The 15,678-nt window shown below is 32.0% G+C and overlaps 1 protein-coding gene across 2 annotated transcripts; it reads right to left on the minus strand.

The window, feature by feature from the left end:
- Positions 1-6,260: 6,260 nt before the first annotated feature.
- phtf (putative homeodomain transcription factor) lies at positions 6,261-15,643 on the minus strand. 2 transcript variants are annotated; one of them, XM_088202175.1, is made up of 14 exons: positions 15,572-15,643; positions 15,134-15,216; positions 14,928-15,064; positions 11,141-11,349; positions 10,976-11,073; positions 10,846-10,920; positions 10,063-10,787; positions 9,891-9,998; positions 7,842-8,023; positions 7,666-7,775; positions 7,243-7,471; positions 7,089-7,184; positions 6,784-7,023; positions 6,261-6,478 (listed from the first exon to the last, which is right to left on the minus strand). In XM_088202175.1, the coding sequence occupies exons 2-14, from the start codon at positions 15,151-15,153 to the stop codon at positions 6,329-6,331; spliced, it is 2,379 nt and encodes a 792-aa protein (XP_088058301.1). In that variant the 5' UTR covers positions 15,154-15,216; positions 15,572-15,643; the 3' UTR covers positions 6,261-6,328. The 2 variants fall into 2 exon arrangements, with proteins under 2 accessions (XP_088058301.1, XP_088058302.1); XM_088202176.1 differs by having other exon boundaries at positions 15,321-15,594.
- Between the last annotated feature and the right edge of the window lie 35 nt (positions 15,644-15,678).

Below are 15,678 nucleotides of genomic sequence, written 5' to 3' on the forward strand. Positions count from 1 at the left end.
AAGATAAGTCGGCGGATTTAGTCTTATCGACGATCGAAAGACCAACAAAATAGTTTAGTTATTTGTATTTCTTTATTTTTATTCTACATAACATTATATAGTGCATTACGGAGGCCAGCAGTATAAAAAAGACCAGGCGTAAATTTCCCTCTCGACTTGCTTCAAGCAGGGCCGGCCCTAGGTTATTGTGCGCCCCAGTCAAAAACTAAATTTGCGCCCCCCCCCCCCATATTAATACTTTATTAACTTATTACATGAGCGCAAAAATATAATTCAAATTAAAGTAATTTAATATTATATTTGACACCATATTTTTTTTGCGATTGTGGGTATTTAATAATTTGTAGTTTTATTTTCGTCGCGATTTTTTACGCATGAAATAATCTAAAGAGTGCACAGAAGTGTATACAAAAAAATAATATCAGATTATATTCTTTAACGATATTGTTTGATAATTTTAAGTAAATACTGCGCCTTTATTTGGTATCACGGCGCCCCACAAGATCTAGCGCCCCAGGCGATCGCCTGTACTGCTTGCCCCTCGGGCCGGCCCTGGCTTCAAGCATCTCTTGGCCATAACAAAATTTGTAATGGGCATATCGTAAATAAGTCAGAACACGAATTCTCACTTCTGACACTACATTTAAGAACTTCATACAGAACTACTACTTCGCTTCCGACCTGGAATAACAAGAGCTCAGCCGAATTCGCACCAATAGAAGACCGAACAGGTTTTAGCTAAAGCAGCTACACGAATCCCTATCATTTAACTCGATCTTCTTTACGAATTGGAGACTGCGAAATTAAAATCATATACGTATATTAATCATTGCACAAATTGTATAAACATACGTCAAACTACAACTTTGAAATCATAAAAAATGAACACGTGCAAGTCCGCACAAGTGAATTGACAAGCCGTTATAATCGTTGAGTTATTAAGTTGCCATTGTAAATGTATGTACTTTTACAGAAAATAAATTACACACAATGCACAATGTTTTTTTTGCAATTAAGCAAATGGGCTTAAAAAAATATCGTGTAGATATTTTATCGTCATTAATTAAATGAGTTTGCATTTCTCTCTCTCTTTCTCTTTCTCTCAATCTCTAGATTTTGTACTTAATAAAAAGACGTACACATTTTGAGCTTCACAACTCTTTCAGACCAGAAAAATGTATGTCATATATTGAATTACTATGAAACTTAATGAAATTGAAATATTAAAAAAAACACCACTGATTGACCAAATTTTGTCCCCATCCTAGAAAAAGCTAAAATGACGTCCCTTATTCTAAACCAGAAATTCTTGGGTTATCCCTCAAAGAAAATCTAAAAAAGTCTTGAATCTAAACCAAAAGTATTTTTTTAAATATATAAAATTTCACTGAAATTATATTGGAGTACATTTTCACTAGTAGATACATTTTCTTATCAGTGAAAATATAATTTTTCTGGCAGGTGCTAGTAAAATGATGTGATTTCAACTTTTCTATATGTAGTAATAAATATATTTACATACTTATCATTATTTATTTACACGTGATGTATAAATGTTACAGTAAATGTGTATTTATCAGTGAAGTTATATTTTCACTAGTATAAATATAATTTCAATCGCTGCTTCTGGGAAATCATACACAAATACATTTTTAATAGTATATATGTATTTCTACTATCAAAATTATAATTTAACTGATAGGCGCTAATACGCTGCTTTAAAATGTCTATGAAACCATATTTGACAGTTGCGAAACGTCCATTTGCTGTTGAAATCCAAACCCAAGCCTAACTTAATGAAAGTTCTAAAGCTAATTATATTTAGATTTAGAAATTTCATTAGGTCAAGTGCAAAATACAAACTAAGCCTATTTATCTCTCAGCGGAAAATAGCGGAAGAAGAAGTACATACAAATGTTGCATCTCGCATATTGCACCATAGTTTCTCTGTACTTGGAAATTACACTATGCTTAAAAATATTATAGCTATCCATATCGATATTACTACGGACTTATGATATGAGATTGTTGATCAAAGTATTTTTGTACCGAATTTTGGTCAATAGGATGGCGCAAAAACAATTATCTCTTCTCAGAAGTCAAAAATGCGCATCAAAATACAATATTTAACTACCGAATATTATTTTTTTATTAAATTAATTATTTTTTCTACATTAAGTAGAACAAAATATTTTATTAGAAATTATTTCAATGCTTCGTGGTTTGTACGCGTATTCGGATATGATTTCCCGGAAACAGGTAGTAAAATGAAATTATATTTATACTAGTGAAGATACAACTTCACTGAAAAATACAGATTCTCTGTAACACATGTATATAGCATACAAAAAAGTAGTTGAGTTACATGTGTACATCTAATATTTATTTAAAGTTAAGGTCTGTTTTCTTAATTTTTGACTACTATAGCTAATGTATTACTAGGTAATATTAAGATAAAATATTATTTATTGTGTCAGTTTATCAACTATCAATTATGACATCACATAGTATGTTTTTCATAAAGCAATAATCATTTCCCTGACATTGATTAGTAGTAGTTTAAATGAGATAACATTATGGCGTGATCATAATTTAATTCATTGTTTTGATTTCAAGTTAGTAGTAGTTTCCTTAGTTTAACACGTGTATTATCATAGATAGTAATATTGAATATTGTATATAACTCATTCAATAATTCGAAGAAATGCTTGTCAATGTGTAACTTTCTACGATAACACAGCGGATCATAGCTCAAAAGCTCCTAATTAAAAAGCGCTAGGATAGAGGAAAGGATAATTACTGAACTCCCTCATATAGAAGCAATCGGCAATCTTGTCTGTACTTTCTTTGTCGTGAGATAATATTTGATCTCATATGGGTTTCAAATTAAGGATCCTATTTCAAGATTGCTACAGACTAAAGTTTCGTTAAAGACGCGAATTACTGATGGATTATCAAAGTGAAAGGCGTTCCTTATAACAAAGCTGAGCATCTTAAAATATTATTGAAATGTAGAGAGTTTCCATATCCTCTCTAACTTAATCTTAAGTGGAAGTTTCTCTAGCAAGTTAATTTGTATTAAGTTAATAAGTTAACATAAATGGCAGTAAAGATCTGGAAAACAACATGACTTGGTTTTTTACGATGCTAAAAACCCATCTCCATAAAGAATCCAGACAGGTCTGCAAAGACGGGCTAGAAATCATTCTGATGCTTTTAAAAACTTAGAAATCATCAACACAGTACAACAAAAAACTAAGTTTAAGTAACTCAAATACTAATGATCCCTTAAATCCGAGGTTCAAGTTTTCTCAAACGCAAACGTGGTAAAATCCATACAGATGATATGCACTTGAACTACCATATGAAGGGTGACCGAAGTCACTCGTTGGTGACCGTGTATCGTGTGGGACAAAAACCATGCTGTTAGTCTAAAAAGATTTACTTATAGTGATCATAAGTAGTAGTTTGAAATATGACAATTTTATGAATGGGGGTGACTTTTGTACATTTTCAGATATAAAATATAAGTGCTAGTAAAGCAACTATCGATAAGAGTGTTGTTTATCTTTAAGCAATAATTATTTCCTTGACATTGACAAGCAATAATCATAAGATAGTCAATGGCGTGACTATAAAATATTTATTTATTGATTTCACTTGAACCTACTTTAACTTATTAACACCTAAAAGAAGACTACGTATGAAATAATATTTTTATTGTTATTTATTATGACATACTGAGCAAAGAAAAATATTTAGATAAATACATATAACTTAGAAAATAAAGGGGTGTACACAGCTGTGTACAATGGGCGGTTTAGGCGTGAAGCTGTCGCTCAACACAACGTTTTCTTACAGTCCGCAGTCCCAGCGACCTCGGTTGTGACAAATAACACAACGCGACTCGTGGTTGTGACCATTGTCTTTTCGCTCTAGTCCAAGTATTGTTGATGATGTTGGACGACTTTTAGTTTTTGTCCATCGTATGTTCCCTCGAACAATCGTCCGTCTGAACAATAATTGATCCATATATGTCACCTGTCCAGTCTTGGTGAGTAAAACATGCAGTCGCCAAGCATTAGAAATGGCCATATCCAGTAAATAGGTAAAGATTTCCCACCACAATTTTTTTTCTCTTATAGGCACCTGCTAAAGACGGATGGATTAATCCATTTGGTTGAACAGTCTTGGGACACTAAATTCCAAACAATTTTGAACCTTGCACCATCTTTTCACTTTTCCCAGAGGCTTTATACTGTAAAAATTGGTTCCAATTGTAACATTTGGGACAATTGGCATCTTTGCCAGCAAGGATTTTACAACTCTCGTGCCGAGGGGATCAGCAGAAACTTCTGTAGCCTTGCTGCAATAAACATCAAATGCGTAACAGTAGCTGTCTGAACTTGTTGCAACCTAATTCCGATAACCAAACCGCACAAATTTTCCCATAATGAATTGTTTGGCTGAATGACGGCAAAAGTATTTAATCATAGACTCATCCACAAACAAATTTTCATGAAATACTTCCCACTACACGAGTTTCTCTGAATGAGATTGCAGAACGGTCTCACTTTGAACATTTTATCATTCAAAAACATGATGGACATTGTATCTAGATTCATTATTATAATCGTTTGAAATTGTGCAACAATGCGGACTGAACAATTGCTTGACGGTCAGTTTATATTTTAGCTTGTTAGGTTATATTTTATTGCCCGTGTACAGGGCAATAAAATATAACCCAGCACATAATAATTGAAAAATATTGTCATACTAATAGTATACTACGTTATAGTGGTATAAATATACATGATAATAAAAGAACAAGTCAAAATATTTTATTATTTATAATAAAAAACGATAAAAACGTCTTACCTAAATAATCTTGTTACAAATCCGTATTATGATGATAAACCAATGACATTTATTTACGCATTATTGTAAAATTTTATTTTTTTAGTTCACTACTACTATATAGTTTCGAAATAAGTAATAATTTCCATAAAAATTATATATATATATATATATATCATGCTTCGAACAGGTGTACACAAGCGTGTACGGTGGGCAGTAGTGGGTTAATCTAAGTTTTAATCACAGATATTTTAAAATATATTACACGGAAATTGATAAAGAAATGTCAATATATAATTTATTATTAATGGATTGGGAAGGTGAAAAGAAAAAAATATAACGCGAAGAAAAGTTTTATTTTTAAATCTAATGAATATTATCACATGATTCAGCTCTCATTTTATATAATGCTAATGTTTTTTTATATAGTATAATAAATACTCTCAATTTTCAAAAGCGAGTTACTAACAGATCAATCAATAAAAGCACATTAAGCCTATTTTTTATTATTTAAGAAAATATAACAAGGTATCAGGTACCGAGTACATTCTTTCATCTAAAAAAATAGGTACATAAGTATTTTCCTTACAAAATACAAAATAGAGAGATACAAAATCAAAACCATACAAAAATAGAGTATTTGGAATATGTATATAAAATAAAAGTGATTTAAAAAAAATAGATTAGGAACTATGATTTTATATATCAAAAAATTCCCTGAAAGAACCAATAATTCAGATTATTGAGATCGAATAACTCTTTTCAGCTGGAACAAGTTACAAAATATATATATATAGAAAAATATATACGTATTTCTATTCGACAATAAATCACTTTCACAGCCATTCTACATAATTCAACTAAATATTCAGGAACACAACAAACGTTTTCTCTTTATCTTCATAATGAATAAAATCAGTAGTAGAGAATATACGTTAATTATAATCACTAACACGGAATGGTAAATAAAATTATATTATCTTATCATGTAACCGATATATATATATATATATATATATATATATATATATATATATATATATATATATATATATATATATGTATATATATATATATATATATATATAATTAAAGAACTATAGATTCTTCTATATCCTAAAAAATATGTATAAAATCCAATAAACGAAAGTTTCTATATAGACTTATGAATAACAAGATCACAACTTTCAATTTTTAATCGTCTAATTGTTCAAGTGTGTAATGATCTATACACAAATCTAATTTATCAACATCTACGGGAAGCTTTTCAAGCTACGGCCGCTATATTGATGATATTGCACTATATACGTATCTATTAAACAGGTAACGATTTATATATGTACGTCAATTGAGTAATTAACAAGGTGTCATCAGAGTCGATAAATGCGCTAATAACCTAAATATTTTTCTACGTCAATAAATTTGCTATGTATATTTTGCTAAATTCGACTATTCGATTCGTCGTGGCGCTCTACTTTATTTTGATTTTGTGCAGCTTCAGTTTGAATCCGAGTAGATCTGACAGAACGCCGGACAGTGCGGAGAGGACTACGACTTTTGTGATTGTGTAAAGATAAGGATTGCCACTGAGTCCAGGGATCTTGAAGGGACTGTCCAGTTCCTGAAACAAAAATAAATATGGGATTAGTTATTTTTATATCCAATGAGACAATGCAAATAAAATTTTTTTAACTGTTGATTAACAGCCAGATCATACAACTGATTTTTACATAACCTCCTACAGATAAAAAGCAGTGTTGTTTTTAAAATAATTTAACATTTTTTATGAATGTTTTATGATACATCATTACCAATTTAATTGATCTTAAGCTATCGTACAAGGTTCTTTTGAATATAATGATATAATCTCACTTCTTTTTACATGTATATTATCATTATGTCAAAATTATACATAATAAATAATACCTTGAGCAAATCGGCCGCTAATTTCAACACGTTGTTAGCTACGGAGAGCTGATCCTTGCTAGCTGGACGTCGCTCCATCGCTAGATGTAAATTAATCTGTTCCGTCAATAGCACTGGCAAGCAACGCTGTTTCCGACTAGCCCTCGTACCGAGCGCCACCAGCCTCAAGAGAACAGTTCCTAAAGCCACAGCCCAGCCTAAGGTTTCAGCCGTGCGTGGCAAATCGCATTGACTTTGTTCCTAAAAATAATTGAGCATTATAAATAAAATTTTATATATGTATAAGAAATATTTTTTTCAACTACCTGAAGCAGATCAACGACGAGGAAAGAAATCAGAACTAACAGAAGCACAAAAGCCGCCGATACAATGATGTCTACAGATCTTTGTGGACCTCTCCTCTGAAAATTAAGCATCATATTGATTTAAGGATTTAATAAATATTTCTATTTTTATTACCATCAAATAAGATCGAACTGAAAGCCACGCTTTAATATTGCGAACTCTATTTAAACGGAAGTGAGGCAACGAAGATTGCCGTGCTCTTCTAGCAGACGTCAAATGTAAAAAGAGTTTGGCGTAAAGAAACCGTTGATTGAACGAGCGTTGAGCAACAGTCAAGAGGAAGAATATCAGAGTGCCCAATCCGAGACGGAGAAGAGTCGAAAATAGATTTATGGAGCGTTCCCTAAAAAATAAATATTTATGTAAATAATATATAAAGCACAATTGACTTTGTGACTGAGAAACTCAATTATTTAATTTAATTAATATAAATATAATATATCTAGCAGTTAAAATGTATTCAGATATGATGTCACTGAAATGTCAGTAAAACTATATTTTCAATGGTAATACAAATTCACTGTAACGTATACATACCAAATTGATGATCCAAAAGCTGAGCATATCAGATTAATCGGCGAATTTGTCAAGAATATAACGGGAAGTTCCCATATGGTCACTTGATCGCTGCCAATATCGACCAAAATCTAAGAAAATATCAATTGTAAGAGAAGTATTTTAATATTTGGTAATTTGATTAATAAAATACGTACCTGTAATAACCGGACAGTGGGGAGCAAAGCGGCTAGTAAAGTGGCAATGATTGTGCTGGGCCATTGTGTTCCATCGCTTCTATTCAACACTTGATCGGCTCTTTTGACTATCGTGTGACTTATATCCAAGACGGACATCTGATTTTTGAGCACGTGGCCATTTTCCCATATTGTACAGGAAACTAATTTGAGCACACAAATATTAATAGAAATAGATTTATATATATAAGAAGGCATTGGTTCTTAGTCTCTCCTTCTTTTTAATGGTACATGTTTCAACTCCAATTACAGATATGTAGATGTGACCCAATGTAAAGAGAATTATTAGTATAAATAGAATATTCAGACCAATCGCCATTTTAATAAACCCTACGTACTAACACGTATCCTGCCACGGTATATTTTGATAAAAGACTTACTGCGACAATTTACAAATTAAATTGAATATGTATATACATATATATATGTAGGAAGGGCATTTTATTCCACGTTGAAAGAGTCAATTTAAAAAGATGCTAAATAGAAAAAATGTTGAGTTTGCACTTTGGGCTCGTGTGCTTGACTAAAAATATTGGTAGACCAACAGTTTCAGCATTTTTGTTCATCAAACTCATCGGACCAGCTTTGCCACTTTTCGATCCTTCAAAATATGTTGATCTGTGGTTTCTCAGATTTCATAGGGCCATAAACACCAACACTAAAAAAATTAATCGAGACGATTTGTCAGACGAGAATTGGACAAAACTTTAGAAAAAAATTGTTTTATTTTTTATGCGCTTCGTGGAATAAGAAAAGCTGCTTTAAATTAAATTTAAATGATATTTGAACATAATTTTCTTTAGTAAAAGCTTGACACAAAGTGAGTTCTGGTACCTTTTTGTTTAAAAAAAAGCCCTGTGTGTATCTATTAAAATTCCATCATCTCTATGACATCTAAAAGCTATGTTTTGTATTCCAAGTATTACATATTATCAATAATATGAACAAGTCTTTTACGATTTTCTTCCACTTCTACGTTTTAATCGACCTGAAGATGAAATATTACATATTTAGTTTTGTGGCTTGTTAAAACAAGGTAAAAAATCTTTTGCAGTTTGAACTGAAATTATATATTTGTTTCGTTGGTATCTTTTTAATATTCCATCCTTTCCAAGCTTTAAAAACGCTTTCGGGCTTTATCAACTATCTAGGCCTACAACTATCAGAGCAAATAATGAATAATATTTATTTACAAAAGACCCCTTTCATAATTGTGGAATAAACTAAACATAAATATGTCAAAATTACGTATTTAAATATTTTTTTATAATTTTATCTTTCATCTTGTGCTCCGAATATGGAAATATGTATGTTCCTGGAGGAGAAAATGGTTTTTCCAAAAGTTATTTCTTTCAAAATATATAAGGACTATTTTTTTGCATAAATACAATTTTTAATGTATTCTGATACTGTTTTGGTGACCGCCGGCGCTCCACGGCAGGCAATTCAAAATAAATATTGTAATGGGTGATTGACATAGCACAGTAGTCAAAGTTACCTATGTGGCAGGATACATATTAATATAAGAACCCCTCTGAAGAAACAAGATTATGTCTTCCGGGTGGCATTTTATAGGCGAAACCATTGTGGTCTCTTATCAAACGTTGACTTAAAATACGAATTTGGTGTTTGTTACTCTAATTAACATAAATTGTTGTGGAAAATCTGAGTTGCTATTGTATGTATAACGCTTAAAATTCTTGGCTGTTTAGAAATGACAGCTATCCTCATGTTTTGTATGGTAAAGCACTTTTGTTCAATTGACGTTTTATACTGATCAATTGTGTATAAAGAATGCTTGTTGATAACAAAAACAACAGCATGGAAAACTTGGAGTCATTAGGAACAATGTAGAAACAAGATAAAGATATTCTCAAATGAAAAATGTTACATGTCTACGACTCAAATCTGCGGCATTGGACGAGTTAGGGGAGAACTATAAAAAAATCCAGCCAAGCAACGATTGTAGGATAATAAAAATATAATAAAATCTTTATTAATTATACTAACCTCTATCGCTTGCCGGATTCAAAATATCAAACGGCTCCCAAGCAGAATCACCTTCCAAGCCTTCCAAATCCGACTCATCAGGTTCCGAACAATAGCTATACTCCTCTCCTATTTTAGAATTAATTAATATACAATCTACGTTACAACATAATCACTAAATATTATTATTTACCATGAGACGGATTTATAAAGTCGCCGTGTTGCGAAGATACTCCGGCCGAAGCTTCGCATTCGTCGTCACTTGAAGACGTAATATGAGAACCTCGTTCCTTTCGCGACTTTCTCGCCCGCATATCAGTTCTCGTCCCGTTCTGCTCTATCAACTTGTACCAATTTATAGTGTATCGATCATCGCTCTCCCGGAACTGTTCTCCGCTAAGATTTGTGGAACTACCGCCGTCACTGCACAACGGTTTTCTAAAACGCACGGTGTTACCATTGGAGTTGTTCTTCCAAAATTCCAGATTGTCCTTCACTTCGACGTCTTTTTTGACCTCGTCGTTTAGATTAAGTATCTCATTATCGGATTCCAAATGGTTATTTATGAACGAATCGTCACCGTTGTCGCTTCCGTTTGAATTGTTACCGTTGAGACTTTCGAAACCGTCGTCTTCGGTGCTGACTCGACCGACTCGTCGCCCCTTTGGGTTTCGGATCGGACTATCTTCATCGCCGGAGGTCTCTCTATTCTTCAACAATAACGGTGATACCTTGAATTTCACGCAATTATTCGGCGGAGGCGTTAAACTCAATTTCGGTAAATGAAAATTTTGCCATTTTTGATTATCAACCTCTGCTTCGACTGGAATAGTCTGCGTTGAACGTGTTTCTTTTTTTGTAACAGATTCCGATTTGTCAGAATTGAAAACATCACTCGTTGTAGTATTATTAGATGAGCTATAAATTAAGATTTTTAATAATTGTTAACATAATATATAGATAATGTAAAACTAACCGATATGCTTCTTCAGTGCTTTGTCCTGATGTAAATATTGACTGCCGTCGTCTATCATGATTCAAAGACAAACATCTAAAAAATAGCATTATCAATAATCGATTGAGTAAATAATAGATGTGAACAATACCTCAAATTGTTAGAATGCTGATGTGCCGTGCTCACTATGAACGAATGTACAATACCTAGACCCATCATAAGCGAGAATGGCACTAGTATACAAGAAATCTATAAAAAAATGTTCGTATAGTGTCAGAATGCTGCAACTATACTATTTCATAAAAGATGTTCTTACATCAAGGTTAACCGATGACGGTGCCATAAAATATAATATGGTGTTAAACAACTGCAATATCCAAAGTGCGAAAAACAGTCTCGCAGCAAAAAGCGAAGTGTGAACAGTCCACCAATGCGTCCAAAACGGAAGGAACAGAACCCGCGCCAAAGCTAACCGCATAACTTTCCAAGAACCTTGCAACGGTTTAGCTTTTGGAAATGATGATCCTAAAAATAAATATTTAAAATTGATTTTATTTACAAAATGTTTAGTTTTTAACAATATATAGGTAACACAAACACCACAAGCATTTTGCCCTTTAGACGTAATTGCTAAGTACTTAAGAGCGAGTTCACATTAGTGCTGGTAGATAATTATCACCCGGCGCTAATGATGAAGATAAATGTAGGTAAAAATGAATGCGTAAGCGATCGGAATGTATGCGGATGGTCGTTTGGAAATAATGTAATTTTAATTTATTGAATAATTTACTTTTAAGTATGGACTAGAATAGAGTGAGTGAGCGTGTTGTTAAATCTTCCCTATTGACCTTCTATGAGGTGCTATATTGTGCATTCGATCAGTATTTTACTCGAAAGCGTGCTCGCGTGCTTGACGTGACATATCCCATATGATTTTTTACTGAGGTAATTTCATAAGTAATTACAAAAAGAAAGCATACCTTTCATAAGTTATGGAAGAGATAGGGACATCCGTCTGCTCTCTGGGAATTTCGATCGTTAAGTATTTGACGATTTCCCGTCATCGAAATTATTACAGAAGTTACCAAAAACAAATTATTAATGATCCCAAAGCGTTCTAAAAATTTATTAACACCAAATGCGCTGCTCGGTTGACGTCGAAAGTGATGAACTTCGACGAAAAAACAAATCAAATATTACTGAAAGTTTTGAGCAATATAGTCGTTTTGTTTTCAAGGAATCTTTTTCCCAATTAATTTTCTTCCGCCTATGTCTATACTAAATGCATACAATCTTTATCAAGTAAAGACAGGAGAAAAAACAAAATTTAGCGACTTTCGGCTTCGTAATGTGAAGTCTTATTCTTAAAACTCGTGTTAATTTACTGTGACCAAAATGATCATCCATCAACAAGGAAACAAGGTAAAGGATGGGACCACACAAAAGCCCTCGTTATGACCAGAAAGAATCACATAAATAACATTGAAGTGTTTTTGCTGTACAAATTCTCCATCATTGAAAGAATATTTCTTTGTTGCGAAAAGGTTATGGGAAACAATAAATCACCGGATCCACAAGATTTTCAATGTCACTAAATGTGAATATCTATTGGCTGGACAATCGCTGCATGATTGTGATTAGTCACAAGTAGTCACTATGAGACTCCGGCGTACAGCAGACACCTGCTTGACTGCGGACAAAATACTGTCAAGGGCACTCACATCCTGAGAAGGACTACACCATTCGAGCACTGCAACAGAAGGATCTTCCGCTATACTGTCGCTGTCACGTCACCTACAAGACCTCTGAGTATCTTCCACCGACATCATCCCTGCGCCAGCTTCTCTACCACTGCTGGGAGAAACCAGCGTGTCCATCATAGTCTGTCGCACTATGTGATATAATCTAATAAAATTCTAACTAGTTTCCACCTGCGTCTTACTGGCTGTGAAGTCACACAGGGCTACAAAACCTTAAAGTATAATCACAGAAATAAATGAACAATATCATAAGGCGAGACCATCGTCTATTGGAGGCAGAAAAGCAAGAGAGTCCAACGAGACTTACGGCACGACATTTTCCACATTCAGTATCTGAAACTAGAGCTCGGGGATATAAAACGCAGACAATACTATATATGCAAGCATACATAAAAACGACACAAAAGAAGAAAGAATACGATGTTTATGTGCATTGCACGTTTTATTTCATTGTGTGTGCAGGAATATCACAAAAATAAAATTTTAGACGAATCATCTCAGCTTTATCTATAGATAAGTTTTATTTGTTACAATGTTATAAAAATTCAGTTGCTTCTGTTCATCGTCCCCTATATTTTTTGAACAATAATTATAAAGATGAATAATTTATATATATATATATATATATATATATATATATATATATATATATATATATATATATATATATATATATATATATATATATATATATATATATATATATATATATATATATATATATATATATATATATATATATATATATATATATATATATATATATATATATATATATATATATATATATATATATATATATATATACATATATATGACAGTCTCATGCACCAAGAGCAAAAAGAATCTGAATCAAATTTAAAAAACAGAAATATTGAATCATACACCTATAATTATTATAGGTGTATGATTCAATATTTCTGTTTTTTAATTGTATATAAAAGTATCAGGAAAATGCATTGATTGAATTATCTTGCAAGTTAACTTTTAAAAAAATTTTTGAGAAAGAATCATTGAATGTATTTTGGATCAAAATGGGTGATAATGAGGAATATAGTGAGTGCCATTCCAAACAACTTATCTCTGTGACCAAACATTCTCGAAAATGGTGTCAATAAAAAAACAAAAATAGAAATTGCATTCAATTAGACACCTCTTCGAATTGCTTCATCTACAATTATGCTTAGGATTGATGAACTAGTTATTAATGATAAAATAATGTATCTGATGTGTGAAGAGGATATCGATTGATTCTGTACAAAAGGAAGTTGATAGTTTGTCTAATATTTTTATAAATATATGACTTGAAAAATTTAGTATTTTCCAACTTAACGGTGATTTTATTTAGAATATTTATTTTTTAAATGTAATTAATTGTATTTTTAAATATAAATAAATTCTTTTTTTAATTTTCTTTGTACATATGCAAATTTATATCTATTATTTGTATATAAATTTTTTGAAATGTTTATTATCGACCTCTGCATAAACTCGCCGAAGTATGCCAACGTGTGACTTATACGACTTTCTTCTTATGAGATGGCCCTAGCACAATCAAATGTATGTGTAAAAAATTGAAAGCCGATTTTATTTTACTAAAATTTCTGTATACATATTAATGTAAAAGAATAGTAGAATAAACAAAAATTAAAAAAGGCTTTTGTTGGGAATCACTGTCATAATTTACTATCTAACACAAAATAATTATTAAAAAAATAAATAAATAAATACAAATTAGAAACTCGTTAATTTAATGGGTGCAGTAAATCTAGTGTTAATGCCAGCTACGAGGAACTTCGGTTCATATCATTTGATTTTAAAATTTCATGATTTTTTTATTATTTCTTTCTATGTATTGTTTTTTGACGCATTGGGGTAACATTAATTTAATTTAAATAAATAAATAAACTTCAATGAAATTGCCCAGAATTGAAAATTTACCCTTTAATGATTTTTATTTGTATAAAATATTTTTTATACATCTATGAAGAAATATATCTACCGATTTCTCTTGATCTCGACCAAACTTTAATAAAAATAATATATTTTGTGATCAAATATAAAAAAAGTAAATGATTAAATATGATTATCATACAATTTCAGCAGTATGTAGTTTTTAAACACATTTTAGAGAATTTTTTCTTTGTGTCATAAGATGATAAGATTCAGGTCAAAATAAGAAGTATTTATAATAATATATGTTTGAAACGCTCATTAACAACGGTCTTATTATCCATATTTGATTAGGTTTTAGATTAGAGCTCTGCTTCTTTTCAATAATGTATGACTAACATTTTGATATCTAAATGTGGTTTTCACATGTAGTCAGTTTAGCAATTATACCTCTGATTAAATCGACATCGATCAGATCCGGTCTTAATCTGGTAGATTTTGGCGGAAAGTGTCGTCCGTGAGTGATCCTATCTTCGATCGCAGTCTCCCATTCTTGTTTGTCATAATTGCCTATTTTCTTCTGGTACCTGTAAAATTTTGAACACATAAAGTAAGCATAATTCACATGAAATTTTATCACATAAAAGTTGAATTACCAAGCAGCAAGTTCTGCCATCGCGCAGCAGTATTAAAATACTATTTCAGCACTTGAATCGCATAGCGATTGCGTATCTCTGACCTATAAGAAAGCGTTTTTTATATTTTCTGTATAAAAAATGGCCACTTCTATGACTATAAAAATAAGCATCAATGTTGTGATAAAAATAACACAACAAAGTCGACCTCAGTGCGAGATGCGTTGGCTGACAAATTTGCGACTGTAATTTGCCCTTCCGCGTCTATTTTTATTAAAACTTTGCCATTGGACGACAATTATATATATAGAGAATGGAAAAAAGGGAATGTGGCTATAGAAAACTCGGAAACGACAATGAAAATCGATCGCGTAGACTTCCCTATGCAGGTAGAAGCTTTCTACCCGATTTTAAAAGCAACTGCGTCAGATTTAAGATCAAAATCAAAGGCATACGAACTTAGGACAACAGCACATCGAACTGACCGATAGTATACTGCAGTCGGTGTTGCCGCACGATAAATACTCACCCGAGCTTTCCTTCCGTCGAAACAATTTTCCCCAGCC

Source organism: Plectrocnemia conspersa, unplaced genomic scaffold (genome assembly GCF_051122295.1).
Source record: "Plectrocnemia conspersa isolate PC_06_02 unplaced genomic scaffold, ASM5112229v1 ptg000013l, whole genome shotgun sequence".
In the NCBI taxonomy this organism is placed as follows: Eukaryota; Metazoa; Arthropoda; class Insecta; order Trichoptera; family Polycentropodidae; genus Plectrocnemia; species Plectrocnemia conspersa.